The following is a 27680-nucleotide window of genomic DNA, read 5'->3' on the forward strand; positions in this document are numbered from 1 at the left end:
GCTCCAGCTGCGGCGGCGCAGGAGCCACAGACACGACGAGCCGCGTCTGACACGGCGAACAATTCAAGCCTTTTCATCTCAGCGATCATAACAAGATACTTCATTAAAATGCATACAAGAAAATCACGTTAGGGTGTTTTATTTCGCATAAACCGTAAATCCTCGAAATTGAGTGAGGTGAACTGAATAATTTATCCAACTAAAGAGTAAAGAGTTTTATGACGCATCGGAGAACTCTGGATTTACATAAAACTCTTTGTCAGATGTATAAAATGCCAGCGATCGTGAGGGAAGTTTAGATGATGTTCTTCTGTCTGCTGCTCGTCTTGAAGGCTAATCTGTCTCCATTCCTTTATTTTCGGAGCAGGTGTTTTGTTGTTGCATCCCCAAGGAAAAGACTGAGAAAGTCTAACTTTTGCTGTGAAATATCTTGACAGTATGATGGTATTGGGAAAACTTGGGACTTAAAAATTTGAGCTAGAGTCTGATGGTGACAGCAGGGTGGTTATTTATCTATGAACCGGCCTGGCTAGAAAATCACTGCAGTGTTTTTAAAGTGTCACGACAGTCTGCCAAGATAGATAATCCAGACGGTGGTTTTGGGGTTCTTGACTTTACATCTGAGCAAAGAAGCATACCTTACAGTGTTTCTTTACACATCATCATTTGAACCCTGTAGAAGGCCTGTTCCACGCACCCATACTCATACTCAGCCCAGGCGGTTAAACTATACCCATCGGTGTATTATCCATCACCGACAGCAGTAATTCAAAAATCTTAATTTACCTGATGGCAACATGCTCTTCCTGTTATGGTGATTTTTGGTGAAAATGTTTACAAGCAACTTATGTTTCTATTATGTTTAATAGAAACATAAGCTGTTTCTATTAAACAGCTTATGTTTAATAGAAACATAAGCTGTTTCTATTAAACCAATAAGTCCAGCCCATCATTTATTTCCACTTTTAATTGGCCCAGTAAATCCAGCGAGGACTGGCTGAGAATAATAAAAAAAAAAACTACAACTCCCTTGGCTGAGTCAAAGACCAGATCTTAATGTCACCGAGATGCTGTCGGGTGACTTGAAACAGGCTGTAAACTGAGAAACCCCTGGAACGTGAAAAAAAACAAGCACAGAGTGAAAAAAACAAGCATAGAGTGAAAAAAAACAAGCACAAGCAATTACAGACATTATAGAGATATTTGGGCATGTGGATATTAAATATTAATTTCAACAATAAAGAGAAACTCACTAAAATGATACAGACTGAAGACCTTGTGAAACATAAGCTGTTTCTATTAAACCAATAAGTCCAGCCCATCATTTATTTCCACTTTTAATTGGCCCATATCCCACACAGCCACGTCATATCAGGTGCATGTGATTCCAAAAATCACTCTGCTTTTTAAAGGTTTGCTGTGTTTAAACTTCAAATTAAGTTTGGTGTGGTCCTGGATGTTGGCAAGAGCGTCGACGTCACAGTGAAATAAAAAACAAAGCTCCAGAAAGAAGATTGCTGCAGTTTATCAATCTGAAAAGGGTCTCAAAAGGACTTTGTAATCAGCAATTCCACTATATGGAAATTAGTTTAGAAGTGGACATTCAAAACAACCAACATGCTCAGAGCTGGCCATCAGACTCGTTCACCACCAGAGCCCTCTGAAACGTCTCCAAGGAAGTCTCACAGGACTTAAAGCAGACTATGGCTGCTGTTGGCCTGAAGGCGCATGTCTCTACAGTCAGCTGGACAGGAGATATATTTAGACATAAACTAAACAATATTCCAGCAAAGAAGCTCATACTGCGAAGCAGAGAGGTGCAAGTGTCGTGGTGTCGGGTTTGTTTTGCTGCAGCGGGACCTGGTCAGCTCACCATCATAGAATCCACCATGAACAGAGGGTTCTTGAGGCAAATGTGAGAATATCTGTAAAATAATGCTGAAGCAGAGCTGGACCCTGCAACATGACAACGACCTAAAGAGTACCAGTAAATCCACTGAGGACTGGCTGAGAATAAAAATAAATAAATAAATAAAAAACTACCACTCCCTTGGCTGAGTCAAAGACCAGATCTTAATATCACCGAGATGTCGGGTGACTTGAAACAGGCTGTAAACTGAGAAACCCCTGGAACGTCTCACAGCTGGCAAGAGGAGAGGGATAAACTTTCCCCAGACTGATGGCAGAGCTGGTGGCAACAAGCTTCTCCTCAAACTTCTCTTAGCTGAAGAGTGGAACTAGATATTAGCGGCTCGGGTGTTCTTCTCCCTGTTAGAAAACACACGTTTGTTGATATTCTGTGTTTAACAAGAACAAGATTAATGCTCTGTTTTCTTGTAATTAAATAACCTTTTCCAGGGATAAACATAAAAGATTAGATGCTAACATGTGAACATTTCTGTTGAGAAAAAAAAAACAAACTAATATTTAATGGGGTGTCCTGACTTTTTCATGACTGTGTTCTTTGATGGACTGGTGACCTGTCCAGGGTGTGGTCTCGCCCAATCACAGCTGGAGATGGGCACCAGGGATGGAGGTGTGTGTGTTGGATGCAGTGCATGCTTTGCTTACATGTGGAGACATAAAAAGTAAGAAACAAGTTCTTTAATTAGAACTCTGCAGCTTTAGCCCCACTGACCTCTGATCAAACCCCACAGGGGGAAAAAAAAGCTTCTTGATCTCTCCAACACATTATGAAATCAGTTTTTATTCTGTTTTGGCTTTTTACAACAGTATCACTGATAAGAATGATTTGTCTTACAAGAGACCGCTTTCCCCAAACATCTCTCACACGGCAAGTCCAAATAAAATTAAAGACAGGTGGTTTTCTCTACAGAGGCCTCTTCAATTCTTCAAATCAATTTGGTAAAAGTAGCAAAACACAGGAATATCAGAACAGATTTGGCGTTGCGTCTTCCTAATATGTTTGGTGAATAACAATGTATTCGGCACCAGATAAAAGAAAAAAAAAATTATTAAGAAATTGGGCTGAAAGGCCGCTAAAACAAAGGTGTAACGTGAGAGGAAACAAAAATATTTGCAGGGACTTCTATAATGTCGAGAATCTCAACCTGTCTCCACCTTCTCCCATGCTAGCTCAGTCAGAGCGTGTCTGGGTGTCCCGTTCGCTCAGGGTTTGTTCACCGTGTCAGTTAAGGTGTGGCTGACGTTTTCAGCTTTGATTTCATTAGAAAGTCCTGCTCCATCATGTTAGGATGGTGTCGTCGATCTCCTCGTTGGAGTCTGGCAGGCTGGCGATTTTCTTCAGTGAGCGGCGGTGACACTCTGACAGCAGCTCGTTGCTCGCAGAGTCCAGGATGGCAGTGACGCTCTGTGCAGCAGAAAAGAGGACAGGGTTTGAGTTAACCTGAGACGCTGGCTTTGTCGGAGCGATCGGGTTCGGCAGTGGACTGGGAGACCCACCTGCATGGTTTCCTCTCCTTGGCGGAGTCGCAGCAGGTTGACGATGGTGTGTTCGCTCTGGGCTCGCACCGTGGTGTTCTTGTCCTTTGTGTTGTCCAGCAGACTCTTCAGCAGGGGCTTGATTTGGCTGGCGTCCATGGAGGGAGTGTCGGGGTCTTTAAATACCCACCACAGCACTCGCTCTGACACCAGTCTGATGTCACTGGATTGGTTCTGAAGACACTGTGGGATCACAATTAAAACATGTCACAAACATCTACTACAGACACAGAGCCTTCAGCCACTCTGCTCCCCATCCCTGGACCTCATTACCATCCCAACTCAAAAAAAAAATTCACTCCCTCACTTCAAACCATAACTCAAAAGATCTGTTTTTGACTGCCTATTGCTCTGTCTTTTTAAGTGACTATTTTATCGTTTTGTCTTTTGTGAATTATTGTATGGTGTCCTTGAGTGCTGAGAAAGGGGCCTTCAAATAAAATGTATTATTTCTAAGTTAGGATCTAAGTTAGGATCTGATGATCTACAAAAGAGCTTTTTTATCCTAAAGCTGTGAGGTTAACTATTAATTATTTCTGTGCAGTGCTGTGGAATGATTTCCTTGCTCCTACAGTCCCTACTTCATGTCACTTAGGCTACGTTCACGCTGCAGGTCTTGATGCTCGATTCTGATTTTTTTGAGGTGGCCGTTCATACTATCATCAAAAGGCGACCGCCATCAGACCTCTGAAGATTCAAGAATATTTTATTTGCCATTCTGTCTGAATGGTTCAAGACCGCAAAGAGACCCGCATGAGCAGATAACAAAAGGAGACGTAACACAGCAGGGCGCTGTTTACAGAAGTAATGGTGAATGTAACTGTTTCTAGAAGTGTTCAATAAAGTTTTGTTGAAAAAAAAATCTCGACAATATCGATACTGGCCAGCATCGCTCCTTATTATTCAAAAGCTGTTGAGCAATGAGAGCCGATAATCTCTAGACCACATCACAGACAAAGTAAGGTAAGAAGAAAGCAGCACAGCTATTAGCAACGCTCTTCTATGTAGCGCTAGCTGAGAGACAGAAGAGTGACATAAAAGCCGGATTAAATGCGACATGACCGTTCAGACTGCGGACGCTGTATCTGAATTTTTACCAAATTTTGAAGGTGGTTATCCAGCTAATATCTGCCGTTTCTACTTCTTACATAAGTAGAAACGGCAGCGGAGTGGAAGGGAGCTGTTCGTCAAGCTAAGCTAATGCTAACGGCTAGCATTAGCTTAGCTGCTGTTGTTTGGGAGCTTTATAGCTGCGCTGATGCACCATCAAAAGCTTTACCGACTTTTTTTATGCTGCTCTCAAATATCCGTGTCGTACCGACCGTTACACTCAATTTTAACGAGCGTAACGTTTTCATTTCAGCATAACTTTCAGAGTAACGTTCCATTACGCTGAAATGCGCTGGCAAGAATCCTGATTTCACTCAATTGATTTCTCAACATTGTAATTTACAGTCAGACAGTACAGAGACCAGATCATTTCTCTTCACCCACTTCTCACTTTTCCTCACCTGCAGGAATAAAAAAGGGAAGTGAGTGTGATTTCCAGCTGATTGTGACAGGTTCTGTTTGTCTCACCTTAACAAACTGGGTAATGGTGCGCTGTGAAATGCTGCTGCCTCCCTCTGTCCTCAGCTGGTGCCTCATCAGATATCCCAAAGCTCTGATCCCACTGGTAGCAATGGGAATCTAGAAGGGAAACCACAGATGTGGGCATCAGTCATGGAAACCCAAGTGTTTAGAGTCCAATATATATGGAACCTGCGCGTCTGCTTTTGACCCCTCTGTGCTCACCCTGTCAGCAGTGGCGTTGGTCAAAACCGTTTCAGTCACGGTCTCGCAGTAATCCTTCGCGCACAGCTTCTCAGGAGCAGTCTTCACAGCTATAGCCAGCGCCAAGCTACGACCATGACGCACCATCCAGTCCACACCAGACACGTCCGCTGAAGGGAGGCAGAGAAACATGAGCTCACTTCTGTTTATGTCCGGAGCAGCCAAGCTGTTCTGGGCACCATGGAGACATGTTACCATTTAATTATACTTAGAAAAGGACATCATTTTTCTGCTAACGTAATAAAGGCTTTCTGAAGAGAATATACAACGCCTTTTAAAAGAATCTGGTAACGAGACAGCCATTAGTGGTGGCAGCATCATGCTATGGGAAGGCTTTTTTTCAGCAGTAAAGGGAAGCTGGTCAGAGCTGATGGGAAGAGAGGTGTAGCTAAAAACAGGCCAATCATGGAGGAAGACCTGTTAGAGGCTGCACCTACTTATATTTTGGGTCAATCCTAAACATACAGCCAGAGCTACAACGGACTGGCTTAGATCAAAGAACATTCAAATATATATATATATATATATATATATAAAAGAATGGCCCAGTCAAAGTCTAGACCTAAAATGTCTGAAATGGCTTAAACATATTCTACCAATCCAATCCGCTGAGCTTGATCTTTTTTGAAGTAGTGTGCAAAGATTTTTGTCTATAGATGTCCAAAATGTGTAGAAGCACAACCCAAGAGACTGTACACGTCACTAAAAGGTGGTTCTACAAAACGTTGACTTAAAAGGACTGCACACAAATGCACTCCGCACTTTCCAGATTTAAAATTTGTAAAAAGTTTTAAAATCCCCCATTATTCTCCTCCTTCTTCACCATTATGCACCAATGTGTGTCCCCTAAAATAAACCCAACAACACAATGAAGTTTGTGATTCGAAAAATGACAAAATTTGAAATAAGCTTGTATGATCTTTCGAATAAATACAAACCTAAGACATGTTGTAGTAACAAATTCTTCAGCTCCTCCTCTGACAGGAAAGCGCACAGCTCACCAATACAGCCTGCTGAGGCCATTCGTGTTGCATCCTACACACACACACACACACACACACACACAAAGAGGTTCTGTGTTACAGAGACATGAAGAGTCAAAAACCACCTATTCAGAAAACCACATCCTCTGTCTGACTTCCGCTTTTTCTACTGTGATCAGACAGAAAACAACTCCTCAGAGCATTCCTCTGCAGCACCAGCTCCTCTAACTGCTTTAATGTGTTTCACTTCTTTATTTGAGTATTTCTCACTGTGTTCGGGTGGCTGCCGCAGAACCTGCATGAAACAAAGAGTGTGCAGCCACAGATTCCATGCGTTTGGCTTCGTTTGACCCTGCAAGGCATCTGCTTGTGTCATCATACCTCGTCGTGTCCCAGCATGCCCAGTAATGTGGTGGTGATGCTCTTGCGAATGGCTGGGTCCACCTTTGATCCGGCCCCCTGGATGACAAACCTCAAAGCTTGGAGCATAGTTTCCCTGCAAACACAAACACGCGTCAGGCAAATATACTTTTTTATCACCTTTAAAATAATGCTGGCAAATCTTTTTTTTGACAAATTTTCTAAATAAAACCGATCTCCTAAAAACAGAACAATAACAGGACAGAAGTGAATTTGTTGCCGCTCTCTGGTGGAGGATTGATGCAAGGGGCCTTTTTTTTTTTTTTTTTTAGGTTAACCCCGTTCATCTGTCATTTCCGCACCAGAGGAAAGTCAACAGATATAACTAAAATGGAAAGCATATTTCAGCCCCGAGCTAAAGACGTTGAGGGGAGAGTGCCAAATGTTGCAGCAGAGGAGTTGTTAACACCCGTCTAGGGACACAAAAATACATTTTGAGACTCACTCTAAAGGATACTCATTTGGTGTGGACCCTTTCCCCTTAAACTTATATCATTAAAAGACTAGAATATAGGAACACTCTTTAGAAAAAAATATGTGCAAAAATAAAAGGAAAGAAACTAATCGTTAATTTTAAAATAATAGAAATAATGAGAAACAAAAATCCTGAATCAAAACCCTGTAATTGATCGGGGGTGTACTTTGTTTTTAGCATGATTGCACCTGCCAGAAACAAAAGTTTATGAGTAAAAGGTAAAAGGAACAACAGTTACGACACATTTGCGTTGTTTTTCTACCTAGAGGTAACCATTTCCTAATATGCTGTGCCTTGCTGGCTCTCTGTCCTCCTGAAATAGTCATTTTGCCACATTGGATCTTTCTAGACTGGTTGTTTTGCACCAAAATTGACAGAAGGAGGCAGCAGCCACCTGCTGTTACAGGTACAAAATGTAAAATTAATTTTAAAACATTCTACTGTAAGGAAAGTTATATTCTTTAAACCTTTTTGATGAATCTGCTGGAATATTTATGATTGTCAACAGAATTCATAATTATACTAAATTAAAACAAGAAATAAACGAAAAGCAACGATTAAGTCCACAGGAGAATGGTGTGGTATAAAATAGAAGCAGGAAGAGACAAAATGGTAACATGATGGTCTACTTTAGTTTGGGGTGAACTGACCTGCCAACTGTGCTTTTCATTTAATGCACTGGTACCCAGGTTAGCATCTAAAGGCTACCTCTAAAAGTATCTCCCAGGCCAAGCAGAGGCTACCTTACAGCAACTACCAGGCAGGATCTATAGAAACGGGATGTTTTAAGGCAGAGCTGGAGATCGATATCTTCCGTATATCCAAGTTTATTCCATGTAAGAGATAAGAGAGAATTTCCACAGCAACCTTTACAAGCGATCCCACGATAGTTTAAGTTTTCCCTAAAACGCCTGAATGCATCACCCCCTCTTGCTCTTCTCTCACCAGTTTGGAAAGCTTTGAATACGGCGTCTGTTTTTTTTTGGCATGAGATGCAGCGACGTGGCGACAGGAAAACTAATTAGCCAGAAATCAACTAGTCATCTGGTCAGTGACGCTGTATTGGTTACACCGTTGTTATATTTTTCACACAACATGATTTTTGCCGTCGCCTTTACTAGAAGTCACTACCACTGCTGGATTTGTGTGGGGGGTCAGCTGTATGGGTCTGTTCTGACTTGATGAGCGGAGCGCACACCTGACTCCAGAGTCCTCGGCGTTGCGGATAGCCGAGAGCTGCTCGGTGAAGAGCGGGTCAACCTTGGCGTGGATGGCCACCAGCTGACCCAGAGCCTCGGCGGCCCTCAGCCTCACCGCGCGGCTGGAGTCCTGCAGGGCCTTCAGGAAGGTGGTCTGCAGCTGCGGCAGGAAGGGCTTCAGGGCGATGCCCACCTGTCAGAGGGAACAGCCGATTAGACGTGCAGCGCGTACGCGGGCGATCCGGTGGAGCTTTTCAGCGGCGGAGCAGCTCGGGACCTTCGCTAGCAGCAGGGTGAGAGTCTCCAGCAGAGCCGTCTTCACCGTCCAGGCGAAGCGATCTCCCAGGATGCGGATGAGGGGTCCTGTGATGTTTACTACCGACGGCCGCAGGGCTTCGGGCGAGGTCAGCTTGATAACTCCCCCCAAGGCCTTAGCTGCCTCTTCTTTCTGCTCAGGGCTGCCTGTGAGGACGCCTTCCCTCAGGACTGACAGGATACACGTCACACCCTGCGGTAACAAGAGGACAAAATCAATCGTTCAAGGAGAAACTAGCTTCCTGTTGCTAACTTGTCCATTACTCTAAGTTTTGCAAGAAATCGTTCGTCAGGTCTGTACTGTTAATGTATATTCTGTCAGGTGTGGTTCCACAGTAAATAAAGGGTAACAGAAAGGATTTTAATATGAGAAAATACGGCCATTCACTTTGTGTGATTATATGGAAGAAAAAATAAATAAAAAAGCCAGGCCTAAAGCCAAAGCAGGGTTTAAAACTGAGTTATTGGCTCTGTGCATTTTTATCAGTTCTTTTTAGCCACAGTCTTGAGGTTTTGGGTATTTACTTATGATCGACTCTCTTGAGGACGCCACCACAGCGTTCAGATGGATTGAAGCGTAAACTTGGACCACTTTATTTCACAATTTAGGTTCACTTCTTTTTGAGCCGGGCCATTATAGATCAGTCATTGAAAAGTTTCCTGCTTTAATGGGCTTAAAAAGCAGCCGTTATCATCAGACGTCCAACTCTGTGCTCGATTGTTGCTACGATACGAAGCGTGGATAAACCTCACCGTTTCGGCCTCATCTAGCTGAATAAATTTAGTTAAGACTAACAGGGTAGTTTATGCTGTCTTTGTCAAGCACTTGGCAATTTGGCTCTGTGAGCGGTGCTGTATAAAGAAATGTTACTCGGTGCAAACCTAAGCCAGAAACTGTCTCCTGGCATCTCTTTAAAAAGAGGTTCAACTGTAATCTTACGATCCATAGATAGGAAACTTCTTGACCAATCTGTCTGGATGATTTGACTGAATTTGACTTTGAAAAGTGCCTTGAGATGTGTGATGAATTGGCGCAATATAAATAAAATTGAATTGAAAAATTAAAAGTGAACATCTAAGGCCTGTAGAGAATAATAAATAGCTTTGTTACAATCTTTCATACACTCCAAAGATTGGCAATGGTCTTGAATTTTTCAACATAAATTCCCCATGGCGTCTAATAAGCCCCGTCCGGCTGGAGGAAGCATCGGATATATTTCTAAAGCAAACAGAAGCAATGTTTTGTCCTTACCTTCTTGGGTAGACAGAAACCAGGCAGGTGCTGACCTTTGACATCAGCAGCAATGGCTTTAATGTCACGATGCAGGTCATCGATTAGAGCCAGCTGGCTGCTAGCATCCAGTTTCTGCAGAACACCAAAAAGTTCACCATCTTTTATTGTAAATGTTCTATTTACACCGTAGCTTGTAACGTAATGTGCCCATCAACAGACCTTGGTGATGGAGTTGATGGTGTCCCAGCTCTGTGACAGGACGTCTGGATTGGAGTCGTTGAGAAGGCGGATGAGGCCTGACAGCAGAGTGCGTATGTGAGCGCTGTAATCCAGCCGAGTGCGAGCAAAGTAAGCGTTGAGGACGGTGATGGCGGCCTGCCTGAGGCCGGGGTCGGCGCCGCGAGTCGCCTCCAGCAGGTCTTCAATGATGATCCTCTGACCAGCTTCATCCTCCACAGAGAGGATCACCGTCTGACAGCTGCACAGTTCCTGAACCAACGGGCAAGGCATTTTAGGATTATTTAAAGCTTCCAACATGCAGCAAATTTTAAATAATGTGTTGGATTTATTTAATGTTGGTGGAATTACCAGAAAGTCAGAACAAATACAGCCCTATCTTTTTTTATCAACATGACATAAAACAGATATGAAAGTTAAAAACAGTGAATCTTTCTATTTAAAAACAAATAAACCAGCAGAAAACTAGTGTGAAGAAAACACATTCAGCACATTTAAAAAACAACAATATTGAACATTTTGTGGCAATTTGAACTTAAGAGCAGTTTTTAGTTTTACCTCTGAACAAATAATAGACGTAGAAACATTTTCTTCCCCGTTTTCGCTAAATAGTCCCAGTTAAGGAACATATCAACAGAAACTGACTATAAAAAAATCAGCAACAAATGAATTCATTAATCAAGTTTAAAAACAGGAAACCTGCATAAATTCATCACACACAGATTGATATATTTTAATTTTTTATTTAGGTTAACTGTGATGATTGTGGCTTACAAATGATGAAAAAAAAACATTCAGTTTTTAAGAAACGGTAAAGTACAATGGACCTTTAATACAAACATTGTGGCCCATTGTAAACTAGCTCCATGGACTGTACATTATCTGGCCTAATGACTTGGCTGGGGCTCCTTTTGCATGAATTACTGCATCAACGTGGCATGGAGGAAATCAGGAAGCCCAGGTCGCTTTAACAGCAACCTTCAGCTTATCTGTATTGTTGGGTCTGGTGTTTCTCATCTTCATCTAGAAAATATTCCATAGGTTTACTGTGGGGTTCGGATCAGGCCAGTTTGCTGCTCAATCAAGCACCATGATGGTCACGACAGCCGGCACCGGCGACCTTTGGCAGTGTGGGCAGGTGCCAAGTCCTGCTGGAAAGTGAACTCAGCATCTCCATAAATCTTGTTGCCATAAAAATGCTCTTAAATGTCCTGCTAAACAGCAGGAGTTAACCTTGCCTGCGAAATGAATTCTGGTGGTACTGGTGCGTTCACAAACACACGAGGATCCATCTTGGGGCTGAAGCAAAAACTCTTCGGGCCAATCGCGTTGCAGTATTGTGGTTTAAGGCGGGACGTGCCGGCACTTTGAATCGTCCTGTTACTGAAAAGTGCTACATAAATGAACCTGCCTTTACTAGCTGTGATAAAAGCAGCGCTAACGAACCCAGAGCCAAACCAACATAAGCAGGACAGCGCAGGAGGACGCACCCGCAGCTGCTGCTATCACATCTGTTTGCTCAGGATCCATAACTTCTTCTATGAAAGAAGAACAGCAAGAAGTGCCTTGACCAGCATAACTAGCTGTAGTTTCTCATGGCGCCTCTCACGTACATACCGTAATTGGCTAAAACCAACCTTTGGTAAGCGGATACCACTGATCTCTATTATACACTGGAGTGCTGATTTGCCCGAAAAACTGAAGTCACTGGCCGTCATCTTGCTACTCCCAACCCTCACAGAATCCCATAGGATTTGGTTGTAACAACAAGCAGTTTCCTGGCTGAGTGGAAACGTTTCACAGGTAATTCTACAGTCAGTGGATGTACTAACACTATCAACTACTAGGAAATTAGGTGCTGAAATATTTTGCATGTTATATATATATATATATATAACATGCAAAATATTTCAGCACATGACTTTCTCTGTACATGATAGTTTTAGTTCATAAAACTATATGGCATTTGACATTTTAAAAGTTTTAAGCCCCCCCTGAACATGAGAAAATCCTCGTTATTCGATGCTGTAGCGCACATATTTCCTAGTTACTAGGGGAAAAATAGGGAGTACCAATATGGCGACTGGTGGCTTCAAAGCGACTCGTTCTAACAGCGGACGATTAGCACTCCAGTGTATAATAGAGATCAGTGGCGGACACTAAGAGTTGCTTCAACCAATCAGCTGCAAAGTTCTGCTGCATACTCCTCCTTTCCCTAAACAGATTTAATGGGAGCAGTCCCAGATTGATAATGTGCAGAACTGAGAATGCTACACATTATCAATCTGGCTGGCCAGGTCAAACAGATCTGACTTTGGATAAAATATTAAATGTCCACTAACAGAATGCCATTTATCTCAGTGTTTTGAAGGCTGCAGCTATCCATGCTGCTAGTGCACCCTTTTCTAACACTTGTTCCCCTCACTGAACTTTCCAAAAACAAACTTTAGTTTAGCCGTGTGCCAACAGCCAGCTTCTTAGAGCTTTTGTGACAAACCCTCTATATAGTATCGCAATTTCCAAAGGACAACTGTACTTTCATCTAAGGTAAAATCATAATTTACAGTAAAACAGAAGTTAAATCTTCATTAACTGCTAGCCATAACCATCACTATTTAAAATATATCACTGTGTGTATGACTTTACATTAAGTTTACAATGCTCTTTGTTGACATCCATCTGTGGGCTGCCAATCATTTACCATAATGAGGCTATGAAACATATATAATATATAACTCATGCTGTGCTCCTAGTGAGCATAAAGGAAGAACAAACAGGTTGACAAGTAGCAATGAGTAAATGCTGGCTTTACCTGGGCTTCCTCCTCCGTACCAAGCTTCCCTTTAAGTGAGGAGAGGAGGGCGGGCAGGATGACGCCGAGGTGGCGTGTCAGAGCATCCCCTGCCACGGCAGAGAGGAAGGCCAACACGCGGGTGTTCACGGGAGGAGCCGTCAGCTGGAGCACACATCAGAGGAAAATTACTCCCATCGCAGAGACTGACTCCACAAGAGGCGAGCAGGAAAACCCACCGCTGTCTCACCTTTGGTACCAGGTAGGGCAGCACAGAGCGGCTCTTCACCGCCATGACTTGCTTCAGGCCGTCCAAAGCAAACTCAGCCGTGTCCTCATCATCCTGGAGGAAAAGGCCGCATGTTTTACAGGAGAACTGAAAGGATTTTTTATCAGAACCCGTCCTTTCCTCCCGCTCACCAGCTGTTTAAGCAGCGTAGGCAGGATGTCGTCCAGCGCCTGGTGACCGATGGTCGCGTGGAGCTGCTCAAAGGTTTTGGCCGCCGCCTCTCTGACCTCCTCCAGGGGGTCGCAGAGAGCTTTCCTCACAGTCGGGACCAGCGACTCAGAGAAGACTAGCACCTGTTGGATAAACATCCGCTTAGCCGTTTTCCCCTTTCATCACAACGCTCAGCCCCGTCCTCACAGCTTCTTCATGAGGGTGCTAACGTACCGCATCTTTGCTGGTGGACTTCATGATCTCACTGAGCCCGATGCAGACGCCTTGCCTCTCGTCGCTCTTGTCCGAGCGCAGCCCGTCCTCCAGGATGGGGATGATCTCCGGGAGAATCTTCTCTCCCAGCTTCCTCACCAGATCGCCCAGCGTCCGGGCGGCGATCTAAAAACCAGAGCAGACCAGGCGTGAACCTGCAAGCTAAAAGGCGACGGGGACTGGCTCAAAGACACGAGGCAGGATACCGTTCTCTTGTCGGGGCAGGTGGACGCCAGGAAGCCCAGCAGCAGGGAGAACAGCGTCGGGAGGATCTCTCGTAAGGTTCTGGGGGTGTTGGATACGACAATCTTCCACACGTGGAGAGAAGCCTGTCGGACCACCAGCTGGGTGTCGGAGCGGCCCATGTAGAGGCCTGAGAGCACGCGGTTCCTTCGCTCGGCTCCCAGGGCAGAGATGATGGCCTGGCGGGGAGGAAGGACAGCGCTGAGCAACATGTAACCCAAACGATGCCGTACTCCTGGTGGGGGGGGCTGTAAATACACGGGGGTCAATCTGCAGTGGGTTGATGAGGAAACGTCTACAAACCTTAGTGGACGCAGCGGTGCCAAAGTTGTCATCCTCGGAGGCCGTCTCTGTGGTCATCTTCCCCGTTACGCCGGAAATGTGGAACAGCAGGTCTCCCAGCAGCTGGACCGAGCTGAACCTGGAAACCAACAGAAGCACTTTCAGTACGTGAGAGAGAGCCGGTCACCTTAGAGCTTCTCATCGGTGCCGATCGGGACCGGACCTGATCCTCCACAGGTCGTCGAACAGGCCTTGCTCCAGCTCGGGGAGCAGCAGGGCGATGGCCGTCTCGGCGTACATGCTGATGATCCGCTGGCCGGCTCGCAGCGCCGTGTCCCTCACGTACTCGTTCTCGTCCGCCAGAGCCTGGAGGACAGAACCGGAAGATTCAAAATTCTGCTTCGCTAAATATGAGCCTTTCAAAGACGAGCTTAACCTAAAGCCTGCAGATTAGCTCCAAAAGCAGAAGAGCTTTCTGAGCAGGCAGCACCTTGAGAATGCAGGGGATGATGGGTCCCACGTAAGGGGTGAACTTGTCTCCGAAGGTGAGAGGCAGGTAGATGAACATCATGATGTAGCCGTCTCTGACGTGAGACGCGATGTCCACCTTGCTGGCAGTCTGCACCACGTCGGGCATCAGCTTGTCCAGTTTCTCCACCCCCAGCCCGGCCATCACCTCAGCCAGACCTGAGAGGACCGTCAGAGCGCTTATTCCCTGACGCGGATGAGTGACGGGGAGCGCGTAGATGTAGAGCAGGACAACTGACCTTGAGCGGCTCCAGAGCGGTCTACGGAGCTCTGCTCAGATGCCAGGGTCTCCATGAGCCAAGGCAGCAGGTCGTCGAAGCAGGATTCTCCCATCCCCTTCACCATGGCACCCAGAGCCTTGGCCGAGACCGTGCGCACCTGGACGGGGAGGAGGAGGAGATGTTCAGCTTTCACACAGACCAGACACCAGCCAGTATTAGTGATGAGAGGCTGTCTATGTTCACTAGACACACATCAGGCACTGGGTCCAGCAGAGACGCCTTCAGCCCAGGAATAACGCTCGGCAGGTAGGGCGACAGGTCCTGTGGGTCGGATAACGCATCGTGTCAAATATGGTTCACATTTTTAGAACCAATCATCTTGCAGGTAAATTTAAAGTTCAAGCCGTTCAAACCTTCTGGTCAGTGAGAGAGTACATGTTGCCGATGATCTGCGCAGCCATCTTGCGGGTGTCAGTGGAGCGGTCCTGGAAGGCTCTCTGGACGATGGGCATGATGAGGGCCAAGGAGGGCGCGTCGATAAAGTGGACAAACTTGGTGTCCAGCAATGTCTGCAGGCACGTCTGGGTCTTCCTGGATGGGTCGGTGAGGGCGTCTAGCAGGATCGGAGTGATGGCTGGACCAAGACAAAGTTAAATCCTTAAAGGGACAGCGTGTAACTAATTTAGCTTTTAATCTGCAAAAACCAAGTATTGCTTTTATAAATACATATTCTGCCACAGTCTATTAACCTCACACCAAAAATTAAAGTGCTCTCATAGCTTTGAAGTACTATTTTATAAATATTTAGCTGCACCCACTGGGAGGCTATTTCTGATTCTGATTACAGTAGATGAAAGGGGACAGACTTGTCAGCCTTCTGTTCTCCCCATCTGCCTCATATATGAAGACCTGCTGTTGGTGGTGGAGGAGTATAAACAAACAAAGACGACCGTAGATCATTCTATTTGCCGTTTTCTGTTGAAATGGAGGACTATTCACACTGTTTGCCCAGCAAGAGGGAAGTGGAAGTAACCAAGAAAAAGTAGTAATAACCAGGAGAAAACGAGAGGCTACATCAGCGTAGCTATTATTACCAGGTGGAGACAATGAGGGAGCGGGGCTTCAAAGGGATGCAGAGGTTGCAGCTTTCTGCTGGACAGCGGGTAAGTTAACTCAATATAATAACAGTGAAGTTTATTTTTGCTTTTTGTTACAAACAGGGCAGTTTGGTCCAGCAACTACTCTGTTCTCCCGGCAGAGACGGCTCGGTTGTTCGTCTTGCCTCCCTCTTAGGGACTATGCAGGGGGGCGGAGTGATATCAGCCTGTTCAGTGTCTGTAGCCAAGCAGCGCCACCAGCTCTCTTTATAACTGGTTTCGCCAATTTTAGAGCCCAAATAAGCGACTTCACGCCCAGAAACGAGTCCAAAAAAACACAACCTGCAACTCGTGGAAATTAAAAGCGAAAAAAACAAGCTCATAGTCACCTATAATAAGCAGACTTGGCAACAGTTCCAAAAACCATTCCACACGATGACCGTAGCCATTAGCAGTAGCTTGGTACCAAATACATGGAGGACGTGTTTATACTGTCACATTCATGATACTCCGCAGATTCTGGTGTTATTGTGATGATTTACAAATGACCTCACCGTCGTTAAAGGTTTTAACGAGCATTCTTAGGGTTCAATAACTGGTAGAAATTAACCAATCTTTGTGGCCAATTACTGATTTGTAAAGCTTTGTAAAGAACATTTTATTAATTAAACAGTCAAATAAGACAAGGAAAAAAATAGAGCGTTTTAGAGAGTGATCTGTCTCTCGTCTTGATCACTGAACTCTAAAAGTTTACATAGCTAAACATGGAAGTGTGTCATATCACAAGATATCATTATTTTCCACAGCATCATTTTACAAAATATTAACGAGTAAAGGCTCAGATTTACTTTAATGTATAGTGAGTGTTAATCATTTATTGTTTATGCAGAACCTTTAAGCCGACTTTCTGTGATTGATCGTTATTTATAGGAGCTGATGTCACAGCATGTGTGACAGAGAGAGAGCAGCTGGCGTTCCCCGTGTTAAACAGGACTTCTCTCATTTCAGAACCATAACAAATTATTTTAAATTTTAAATATTAGATATTTTAAATATTAAATATTTTAAATATTAGATATTAGCGACGAGGCAGATTTGGTTAGCACCAGTGAGTGTTAACTCCCTGTGGGGTGAGCAGAGATTTCCATTAATCCAGCGTGTTCTACGACACGCTGGATTAATGGAAATCTCTGCTGATGAGAAGTGGATGCTCCTGTGGGTGGTCAATATCCTCAAAAACTCAGAGCTACTTTGCTGTGATGTGTTCATCCTCCAGATGTCTTGTTATAACCTAAATGAAGAGCTTCTCCAGTAAATATAGCTGCTTTTCTAGATGCTTCACATCACTAATGTTGACAGCAGCCAACTATCTTCTTCCTACAGAAAAACGCAGAGAAGCGCTGTTGTCGGCACAACCTTTTAGCGCTCGGTGTGATGCGTTCACTGATTTAAAAAAAAAAAAAAAAAAGAGCATATTCTTAGTTTTGGATCACCGGAGTAAACACAAAGCAATCAGAACCGGCTCTCCAACTAATTCCCCGGTGCAGCTCTGACATGCCGATGACAATCCCTTTTATTTTGCATTACTTTAATGATTTTTAAAAACCCTGCAGAAAGTGAGCATTATGCTCACTGAACTGCGCGTGCTTCGTTACGCTCTAGCAGCAGGCTCTGTGTGGCGGCAGCTCGGCCCGGATGTCGGTAACTTACCCAAGATTTCCGGGTTGCGGATGACGGAGCCGATCTGCCGGAGCGCCTGCTGGCCAGCCTTCTGCACCTTGACGTGGGAGTCGGTCAGCACCTCCGTCAGCTTGGGCACGATGCTGGGCAGGCAGGACGACAGCTGTTTGGGTGCACAGTACGCCATGGCACCCAGCAACTCCACCGAGCCTGGGAGCAGGAGAAAGGTCACGGACAAGCAGCTACATTACAGAATGAAACATGAATCTTTTCTGAGATTTTGGACACCTGAAGGTGGACTAAAATCACCTTTTTAGAAGCAGGTAAAGACTAGATTATTCTAATAAACAAAGCACTAGAACTGAAAGGTTGACTATAAATGCTACAGCTCAACAAAACAGTGTTTATATGCCAAATAAATCATGTATCGTTGTGAGTCTACTACTTCCAGGTGTGCACCTTACCTGCTTTTGTCCTCCACGACTCCTCCTCCAGGGCCACCAGTAGAGAGGGGAGGACCAGCTTCACACCGTGGGCGCTCAGGTTCCTCATCACAGCCTTGGCACAATCATCTGCAGCCTGGAAGAAGCAGCAGCCAGAAGGTCCAAGTAAAACACAAAAAACAAACATTAAAGAAGAAATCCTCTCATTTAAAGCCTTCATGATCACAAGCAATAAAAATGGAGCTACTTTCTCAACCAAGTCGCAAGGAAATTAAAGTCAGTAATATAAGAGGCGGCAGAGAGAGGAGAAAACACCACCGTTTGTCATATTTTTTTAATCGTACATTCAGTGATTTTTGCCTGATACCGTTTTTTTGCAGGCTACAAAGCATCGTGTCCTAAATGCTAAAACCCTTGCATCTTCATTTGGGTTCTAAGTATCAGCTGGGTTAGCTGGGTTAAACATCAGAGCTGACTGGATCCCCTTGCGGCCACTCACCTCCCTAACGTACTGGTTCCCATCTCCGAAGCAGAGCAAGAGGTGCGGCAGCACGTGGACCACGTAGGGCTCAAACAGCTTCCCCAGCATGTTACACAGCATCTCAAAGGCAAACAGGGCTCCTGCAACGACACCAGTGTTTCTGAAGCCACGTGTAATCAGAGCTTCTGCAGAGGGTTGCTCAGGCCTAGGGTTAGTACTAGGAGAGCAGATGAGTAGAGGGTGCAGAATGTGTAAACAGCCTCAAAATAACTTCAGAACCTATTGCAGCTGCATCGTGTCACTGATATTTTACATCTGCAGTTTCAATATATTTAATCAGAAGTGAAAACCGGTATGTTGAGCAATGATTGTTTTATTTTAACTGGTAGCATAAATGTTAACGCCTACTAATCTATCCAACCATCCCCGCTGTAAGCATGTGGACTTTAGTAATCTCTACCGCGACATCTGAAGGGAGGAGATGGAGAATCTTCTTCAGATCTAACCACAACATTTGACCCAACAGACACAGAAAAAGGTTCTGCACACACAAAATAACCCTCATCACATCTCAGGCGCCAGATCTAAATCCTAGAAAACCTGTGGGACAAGCTGAGGAGAGGAAAGGAAGAGAAAGGGCCTGGATTCAGGATGATCAGGAGGGATTGTGCCTCCTGATCATCAAAGGTCCCTCTCTCCATGAACCAACCCTGAGAAACATTTCCGTCCTACGCCCCAAGCAGCTGGACCAATAATGACGTCTCTGGAGATTTTGTTAATTATTTATTTGTTAATGGATAGTTTCCCCACAGAGTAAATATACTCAGAGATATTTTATGTGAGATTATGCTACTGCTACAAACAATTTGTTTGAGGCTTTTTACACATTTTAACCAGGGATGCTGATAAATGTGGCCACTGGTTAATTCTGATCAACAATGTACCTTTGTTTCTTCAAAACACATTCAAGCTCAGTTTCTGTGTGTCGTGTTAACACTACAGACATTAAAGGATTTTCACATTCAAAACTATTACGTTTCATTTTCCCTCCAATTTTGAGCATCAATCAGCCAACCGTCTGCTTAATGCTTTTTGAACCACTATCTCCAGGGGACTAATAAAAGTCTTGAGTGTTTAGAGCCGTCAGCAGGGACAGACGGTGCAGGCAGAACATCGAGCCACTGACCTTCCCTCCGTCTGAAGTTCTTCTTGTCCTGGATGGCGTCGGTCAGCGTGGTCATGATGTCCTGCTGCTTTAGAGCCAGGATCCCCAGACCTTTGACCAGTCCGGCCAGTCCGTACGCTGCGCCTTTCCTTTCGGCATATTTGTCACTCTCCAGCAGCAGCTGCAGCAGATTCTGTACAATTCCTGCTGCGTCTTCCTTGATAGCAGGGACTAGAGGAGGCAAGCAGCCGGCCACGGACTCCTGGACCTTGGGGTGAAAAGGTCATTTGCATGAATCAAAAGCAACATTTTTGAAATGTATAAGAGATGTATTTAAAAAACAAAAAAGCTGGATGCCCCCATCAGAACCTGTATTACCGAGGCTAAACAGTTTATGTGCGTAGCTGGGACAAATGATTTACCTGCTGTGACGGCGTTGAGAGAGCCGTTATAAGCTTGGCCACGATGGGTTTGACCTTCGGGTCGTTTTTATCCAGATGTTTGGCCAAAGATCCCATCAGAATAACTACGCTCTGGCGCACGGAGTCGTAGCTGGCATCCTGCGGGGCGTTTTTCAGGAACTCCTCGAACACCGGCAGCAGAGAGCTCACATTATCCTGACACACACACACACACACATAACAGGGTGATCAGGCGCCGCGCTCAGCCAAGACCCAGCGTGAGAAAAACTCAGGAGTACCTTTCCATGGCTGTTCAGCGCTGAGAGGGCAGCGTCCAGCATGCAGCGCCGCACCTCGGTGTGGCGGTCATTCAGGGCGTCGGGGACAAAGAAGAGGAAGAGCGGGGTGACCTGAGCTTCATCCAGGTACTGGGACATCTGGTTCAGAGCCAGAGCAATGCCACACCTGTTGGAAATAAGAAGGAACCACTGGGTTATCAGCCTGGCACAAGCATTCATCCCCACTGAACCTTTTCACATTTCATCAATCTACAACCAGAAACTTTTACACATTTAATTTTTTATATGGCAGACTAGTGAAGTATAGTGGAAGGAAACGGTAAACGAGCTTTTAATTTTTTTCTGGAGGCAGCATCATGGCGCGTGGAAGCCTTTACTTTGGCATCCGACCAGGAAGCTGGTCAGATGCCAAAGTAAAGGTGAGAATCCTGGATGAAAACCTGTTAGAGGCTGTAGAAGACTGGAGACCTGCGAAGAGGACAACAAGCCACCAACAAACAGCCAAGGCTCCAAGTGATAGAACCTCCCTGGTCAGAAAGGGCCAGTCAGAGTAGCTTTCAATCCAAAAAAAATCTGTTTTTAATAAGCATGGGCCAGTTTCACAGTATACCCCAGGGTGAAAAAGTCATGGTTTCAAAACCACTAAAGTTTTCTGTCACCCCATTCCTGTGAGATGTGTGTTTTTAAATATATAAATCTCGTCAGAGGTGGTTAAAGTATTGACTTGTGAGCTCTGGACAACAACACAAGCCACTCCTTTCAGAGTGTTATGGTAAAATGTTTTTAATGCATGTCTAATTTCCCTTCCATGTCACCATTGTCCACTATGTGGTGTTGGCCTATCACCTAAAATCCCAGGAGAATACATTAAAGTTTGTTTTCCCACAGGTATCTATACCACTTATTTGAAAGCAGCTCTCCTACCTTGCCTCCCACTGGTCAGGGGGAGATTCTGAGATCACTCTTCCTAGAGCATCCAGGACAGGAGGCGGCCTCTACACACAGAAAAACAACACATTTGGTTTTGTTATACTTTTTCCTATTTCAGCCGGTGGTAAAAACCTGTTGAAAAGCAACCTCACATAAAGTTTCTGATGGTAGAGCTCGGTGAGCTGGCCGAGCACCGTGGCGGCCTGCTCTCGGTACTGGGACACGGCACTGGACAGAGCCTCTGCTGCCGCGGTGCGGATGGCCTCCTCGTGGTGAGTGATGTCTCCAATCAGCATGGAGCAGAGCTCAGGGACCAGCTCCAAGCCCAGGGACTCCCACAGCCTGAGGGGAACAAGCCACCACATGTACTGAGTCGCAAAATCAAAACTTATTCCTTCACAGGGCATTCCTTCACGTGGCATTTTTAAATCAAAAGGTTATTTGTTTCTACACGGAGAAGCACAATGTTATTACGAAACAGGAGCAAAGACGGCGCTTTGATTTAGACGAGCCACGAGCAAAGCTGTCAGAAAGCTTTTACCTCGAGTCAAACCACTAGACAGATTTGCTTTACTTGAGCTCCAAAGATGAGCAACAAGAAACAAACAGGAGTGAAAAGTCCTTTGACATACTTTTCAGCCAAGAGTCGGCCTTCCTCTTCTACGTCAAACCTGGCAACCCAAAGCCTGCGCAGCAAACTCATCCCGCTGCTCTCTGTGCTGTCTGTGGGCAACGCAAACTCCATCTCCACCAATCCCTTCACACAAAACAGACGATATGTAAAAACACTTGTCCGACACGTACCATGTGGTCATTCCATCAGTGTAAACTTTTCTTTTTAGAGCAAAGAGCTCCCGCGTTAGCATCAATCCTGGTTTGTTACTACGTTCCAAAGCTCACCCTGAGCGCGGCGTCTCGGACGGAGAAGCAGGAAGAGAGCAGGGCGTTGAGCAGGACGTCTATCTCCTGCTGCTCGGCTACAGTGCAGCCGTCTCCTCCTCCTGCGCTGGCACACAGCACTGTGAGGCACTGGGATGCCAACACCTGAAACCAGGAGAGCGGAACGTCTCACAAGACAAGAAGAAAACCCATGTTCTGTTTGTTGAACCAAATGTAGTGGAATAGATTAAAAAAAAGACTTCACACACCCTGTTATCAAAAGGCCTTCTGACTTAGACAACTTTATTGTCATTCTGTATGTACAGAGTGCATACAGAATAAAATTTCATTGCTCTGATTTACTTTTAGAACATCTTATTCATTACTATTGGTGGCAAGAAAGCTAAATGCTGTCCAATAACTGGTTTACCTGGAGTCTTGGGGTAGCTGTAGAGATGACTCTGGTCAGCAGCAGCAGCATGTTCATGCGTGGAAGGAGTTCAGGGCCGTTCTAAAAGAAAGCAACGAGCACACCGAGGCTGTCAGCACCAAATGTTAAAGCCACACAACTCTTTTTCTTTACATCCCGGGATAACATCATTTAACAGCCGCTGTTTAAAGGACATGCTCAGCTAAAGGGCAATGATATGATAAAAAGGTAAACAGGGAAAACAGAGCGGGATGTAACAGAGGACCTAAAAGGATTTTATTACAGTCAGAACCCCACAAAACAATAAGAATAAAATGAACCCAAACAGGATTTACACAGCAATTATTGGCACCCTTTGGGGAAGCAAAAGCAGTATCATCGTTGTAAAACAACCTCAACCACCTCAACCATATTATGGTTTCTTTAGGTTGGCAAACATCAACAATTTTATGTTGTCAAAAATTCTTACCACATTTCATTTTTGAACACTATAACATACAAAGGCACCAACTGGTCAACCGTGATGCTACAGCTAACAGAGGAAAGAGAAACCGGAGCTGGGTCACGGCTCTACCTCGTCTATGGCCATGTCATCGCTGGCCGTGCTGGCCCGTAGCTGCGAGTGCACGTTGATGACTTGCAGGGCTCTGCTCATCAAGCTCTCCGCCTCCTCGGTGCTGCCTGAAGACTCCCTGAGCATCGCGTTGAGGAGAGGGAAGCAGAAGGAGAAGGCAGGAGCAGCCAGTGGAGCTACATCTGACGGAAGAAACAAAAAGAGACAGTAATCTTTTATTTTTCACTGAAGTAACAGGTGGACGCTGAAAAACGGTCATCTCATTATTGGTCAAAAACTCAGTTCAGATATATCCAGGGATGCATGATGTCCGCTTTAGTGGAAAGATGATTAATTGCAATTTTCTAAAGGTTAAACCCCATTTCAGCAATCGCATTAGTCCTTAGCGGTCATGATGGAAGGACCAGCAAAGTGTTTCCGCTGGCCGGGTGCTCCTGACGGCTTTGAAACACTTAAACCATTTTGCCAGTAGGTGTTGGTGGATAGCGTGACACATTAGAAACACAATATGCAAATGTACCAGCAAACAGACATTTTATAGATGGACGCCCCATGGACAGGCGCTGCCTATTGGCGATGACGTTTCAGCGTGGCCGCCATCTTGGATGGGTCTCTCACGCGGCCCCAGTGCATTTATTTGTACCAAGGAAGCTGTTAGCATTCTCTACACACCAACAATAATTTCTTCATATTTTTACGTGCTATGTATGCATATACTTTTTAAAGGCCAGGAAAAGTGTTCTTTTCCTTGAAAGAGAACGGTTTATGCACAGCTTCTTGCATGTGTTGGTACTCTATAACTCCAGGGTACTTAACTTGGCAACGTGATTCAGCCTCAGTTTGTGAAATACAGAGATAACAAATTAATAAGTATAAAATTATGGTCCATCTGTTGGGTTTTCGCTTTGTTCTCACCAAGTAAAAACTCATCTTCTGAACCAATCTCAGCCAAGAATGGTGATCTGCACAGTGTGATCTACTTTCAGTATTTATTGCCACTTATGGCAACCTTAAGCTGCAGAAAAAACGGGCAAAGTTGCTCCCTTTGCATTTACTCCTATCAGCTCCTATGCTGGCCTAGAGTAGGAGAGACCCTTCCAATATGGCGGCGACGCGGGATGCGCTGCAGCACCTATTGAGGCGTCTACGTAAACAATGTCTATGCCACCAAAACCACACCAAGGTGGACATTTTCACTGAGGGGTGTACTCACTGTTGTTGCCACCAGTTTAGACATGAATAGTTGTGTTATTATGAGAGACAGCAGATTTACACTGATAGACTGGCTGTACACTGACTACATTTTATCAAAGTGTACTCACTTTGGTGCGACACTGTATGAATTCAGACTTCATTACAACAAAGAGAACTGCACTTTTACAACGCAGACATTTGTTTCTGTGTCTATAATCATGTTCCTACATGAGGGAGACCAGAGCCCCGGCTGAGCGAGTCACATCGCACGGACACACAGGAAGGTACAGGGATCAGTTTCTTTCTTACTTTTATTGCATTATGCACATCACTGTAAAGACAGGGAAACAAATTTCACATTTGCTGAAATTTACAGTAAATGTTTCCATTTTTTGCATGGTGGCCTCCACAGGACAGCAGAATCTGGCAAAGTAGTTTCAGCAACCATCTCTTGTTGGTTGATTATGTTGTTTCTGTTATTGTGTTGATTTCAAAATTAGACACAAAGTTCTTTTTCATAATATTCACTCGGTGTCTCGCTATGGGATGCAGCCTCCTGCAGCCCTGATAGAAGCATTTATCTCAATCTGCCAATCCTGATTGGCCGGTGAAAGTGCTCGTCTTACGCCACGCCCAGTAGCCCCGACTACTAAAGCGTGCGCAGATCACGTCACTTCAATTCAAAACCTCTTCTCACCTCAGAGCTTATCTCACGTCGGAGCCTTTTGCTAGCTTAACTGCCCATAGACGGACCTTGCTAGCTTCCGTCGCCGGACGCTAGCACTGTGCTTCGATTTCTGCCCTGTCCGCTCACTCCAGACCGGACTGGTATCGTTTTTTTTTTCCGTTCACTCCACGGCGGAATCCCTCTCGGCTCCCCTCCGCGGACGCTCGAGTCGGTCGAGCATTTGGCACACCAGCGAATTTCTCGACCCCACCACGCTAGCACACCAGCTAGCCACGATCCCTTTCCCTACCAGCACTCCAGCTCGTCGGAAAATGGCAACCGTCAAAAACCCTCACACCAGAGGAGACTACCGTCTTTGTGGTTGCGGGAACAAAATTTCGGGGAAGGACACCCACCCGGTGTGCAGTACCTGTCTGGGGGTCGACCACGCCAGGTCAGCCCTCGAAGTTCCCGGGGTCCTGTGGGCACTGCAAAGTGTTCACGGTCAAGAGCCTCAGACGAAGACTAGCCCGCCAGGTTAGCATCTCGGACCGTGACCCATTCCTCCCCACCGCCGCCCAAGAGGCAGCCGCGGAGGAGGACGAGGACATGGCTGGGGAAGCCCCGGAGACTGGCTACGACTGGAGTGCCCAGTGCGAGCAGCTCCGTGCTCCCCCGTTTCCCGAGGAAGACGTGCTGGATGTTAGCCCCATGGAGGAGGATGACGACACCTCGTTCCTCATATCAGAGGACGAGGAAGAGGATGACACCTTCATGGCCCCAGTCCAGACTGAAAAGCCGAAGCTGCCGAGCCCTTCCACCAGGGAAGACAGGGGAGCGAGCTCACCAGCTCCCTCCCTCCATGTGGACCTGCTCGAAGTGTGCAAACGCGCGGCAGAGAAACTGGAGATCCCCTGGCCGATTGCAATAGCGGAGCCCACCCGGTCCCGCTATGAAGGCAAACGGCTTCCCTTGGCGCGAAATGTGATGAAGCAGCTTCTTCCTGTCTTCCCCGAGTTGCTGACTGAGCTCTCCAAAACATGGACTAACTGCCCGTACAGCAACAGGAGCCCCATTGCGGGCGCGGCATCCCTTGATTGCGAGGCGATGGTGGAAGTCCCGGTAGCTGCGCATCTCTGCCCAGGCAGCGCGAGCCAGCTGTCCGCAGCTTCCCCCAGGCGCCCGACGCTGCCAGCTAAGCCCGAGCGTTTTCAGTCTGCGCTGACCGAAAGGGCGTACAAAGCAGCTGCCCTCTCGGCCAGAGCCCTCAACGCCCTCTCCATCCTCACCGCCTACCAAGCGGAGTTGTTTGGCGCGTCCGCTGAGGAGCAAGACCCGGACGCGTGGGAGGAAATGGTGGTCATCGCCCATTTGTCTCTCTGCATCCAACGTGTCTCGGTCCAGGCCACGGGAAAAGTGATGGCAACCCTCGTCGTCCAGGAGCGAGCGAGATGGCTCGTCTCGCTAACCTGACCGACAGGGAGTGGGATGACATCCTGGATATGCCAATCATCCCTGAAGGCATCTTCGGCTCCGCATTGGCCACAATGCAGCAGAGATGCGAGGCAAAAAAGAAGGACAACGAGGCCCTCAAGCTTTGTCGACGCACGTCCCGGGAGATTTAAATACAGGTGCGGACCTGCTGTCCAGGGGCGCGCCAATGTACGGGGAATGGACGCTGCACCCGCAAGTCGTGGAGCAGATATGGGCGCGCTATGGCCGCGCCCAGATAGATCTGTTCGCGTCCAGGGAAAACGCTCGATGCGAGCTGTTCTTCTCTCTGAGGACCCTGAATGCTCCCCTGGGCGTAGACGCACTAGCGCACGCTTGGCCGCACGAGCTGCTCTACGCGTTCCCCCCGCTGGCCCTGATACCGCCTACTCTCGCGAGAGTGAGGGCATCCAATCACAAGCTGATCCTGATAGCTCCACACTGGCCAGCACAACACTGGCTGGCGGAGATATTCCAGATGCTGTGCGCCCAGCCTTGGCAGCTTGCTCTCGCAGGGGGCGGGGACAGTGTTCCACCCGCACCCGGAGCGACTGCAGCTGTGGGCCTGGCCCGTGAGTGGCTCAATTTGACCACTGCTGGGCTCCCTCAGAGTGTAGTTAATACTATCCAAAATGCCAGGGCTCCCTCCACTAGGACTCTATATGGCTCCAAGTGGGGACTGTTTGAGCGGTGGTGTCTTGAACTGGACTACGTTCCTTTTCAGTGTTCTGTACCAGCGATTCTGTCGTTTTTACAGGAACTGATTGATAAAGGAAAAGCCTTTTCCACGGTTAAGGTCTATCTGGCTGCTATAGCAGCGTGCCATATAGGATTTGGGGACAAAACGGCGAGCCAACACCCTTTGGTGTGCCGGTTTATGAAGGGCGCGCGCAGGCTTCTCCCTGTCTCCAAACCTTTGCTGCCCCCGTGGGATTTGATGGTGGTTCTGGAAGGGCTCAAAGGGCCCCCTTTTGAGCCATTGTTGGGGACCAGTCTTAAACATCTGTCTCTTAA

General features: G+C 46.2%; 1 protein-coding gene across 2 annotated transcripts in view; it reads right to left on the reverse strand.

Annotated features, from left to right (window-relative positions):
* Window positions 1-2687: 2687 nt before the first annotated feature.
* gcn1 (GCN1 activator of EIF2AK4) overlaps window positions 2688-27680 on the reverse strand; it is a 39178-nt gene continuing 14185 nt past the window's right edge. Inside the window, exons 25-57 of one of the 2 annotated variants that reach the window (XM_012849280.3) lie at window positions 23315-23496; window positions 22741-22821; window positions 22332-22475; window positions 22064-22188; window positions 21584-21773; window positions 21426-21496; window positions 20502-20667; window positions 20224-20418; window positions 19823-20069; window positions 18655-18776; window positions 18177-18291; window positions 17743-17922; window positions 15349-15569; window positions 15188-15256; window positions 14954-15092; window positions 14677-14873; window positions 14410-14552; window positions 14208-14325; window positions 13868-14083; window positions 13623-13787; window positions 13370-13531; window positions 13200-13292; window positions 12971-13114; window positions 10141-10410; window positions 9940-10053; window positions 8650-8880; window positions 8372-8565; window positions 6660-6774; window positions 6234-6330; window positions 5257-5405; window positions 5041-5151; window positions 3424-3645; window positions 2688-3331 (exon numbers count right to left, since the gene is read on the reverse strand). In XM_012849280.3, coding sequence (XP_012704734.2) covers window positions 3206-3331; window positions 3424-3645; window positions 5041-5151; window positions 5257-5405; window positions 6234-6330; window positions 6660-6774; window positions 8372-8565; window positions 8650-8880; window positions 9940-10053; window positions 10141-10410; window positions 12971-13114; window positions 13200-13292; window positions 13370-13531; window positions 13623-13787; window positions 13868-14083; window positions 14208-14325; window positions 14410-14552; window positions 14677-14873; window positions 14954-15092; window positions 15188-15256; window positions 15349-15569; window positions 17743-17922; window positions 18177-18291; window positions 18655-18776; window positions 19823-20069; window positions 20224-20418; window positions 20502-20667; window positions 21426-21496; window positions 21584-21773; window positions 22064-22188; window positions 22332-22475; window positions 22741-22821; window positions 23315-23496 — 5114 coding nt within the window. In that variant the 3' untranslated portion in view covers window positions 2688-3205. The remainder of the gene's footprint in view (window positions 3332-3423; window positions 3646-5040; window positions 5152-5256; window positions 5406-6233; window positions 6331-6659; window positions 6775-8371; window positions 8566-8649; window positions 8881-9939; window positions 10054-10140; window positions 10411-12970; window positions 13115-13199; window positions 13293-13369; window positions 13532-13622; window positions 13788-13867; window positions 14084-14207; window positions 14326-14409; window positions 14553-14676; window positions 14874-14953; window positions 15093-15187; window positions 15257-15348; window positions 15570-17742; window positions 17923-18176; window positions 18292-18654; window positions 18777-19822; window positions 20070-20223; window positions 20419-20501; window positions 20668-21425; window positions 21497-21583; window positions 21774-22063; window positions 22189-22331; window positions 22476-22740; window positions 22822-23314; window positions 23497-27680) is intronic. The other variant, XM_012849296.3, reaches the window with a different exon arrangement.

The sequence above is a fragment of the Fundulus heteroclitus genome, chromosome 12 (assembly GCF_011125445.2).
Source record: "Fundulus heteroclitus isolate FHET01 chromosome 12, MU-UCD_Fhet_4.1, whole genome shotgun sequence".
Taxonomy (NCBI): domain Eukaryota; kingdom Metazoa; phylum Chordata; class Actinopteri; order Cyprinodontiformes; family Fundulidae; genus Fundulus; species Fundulus heteroclitus.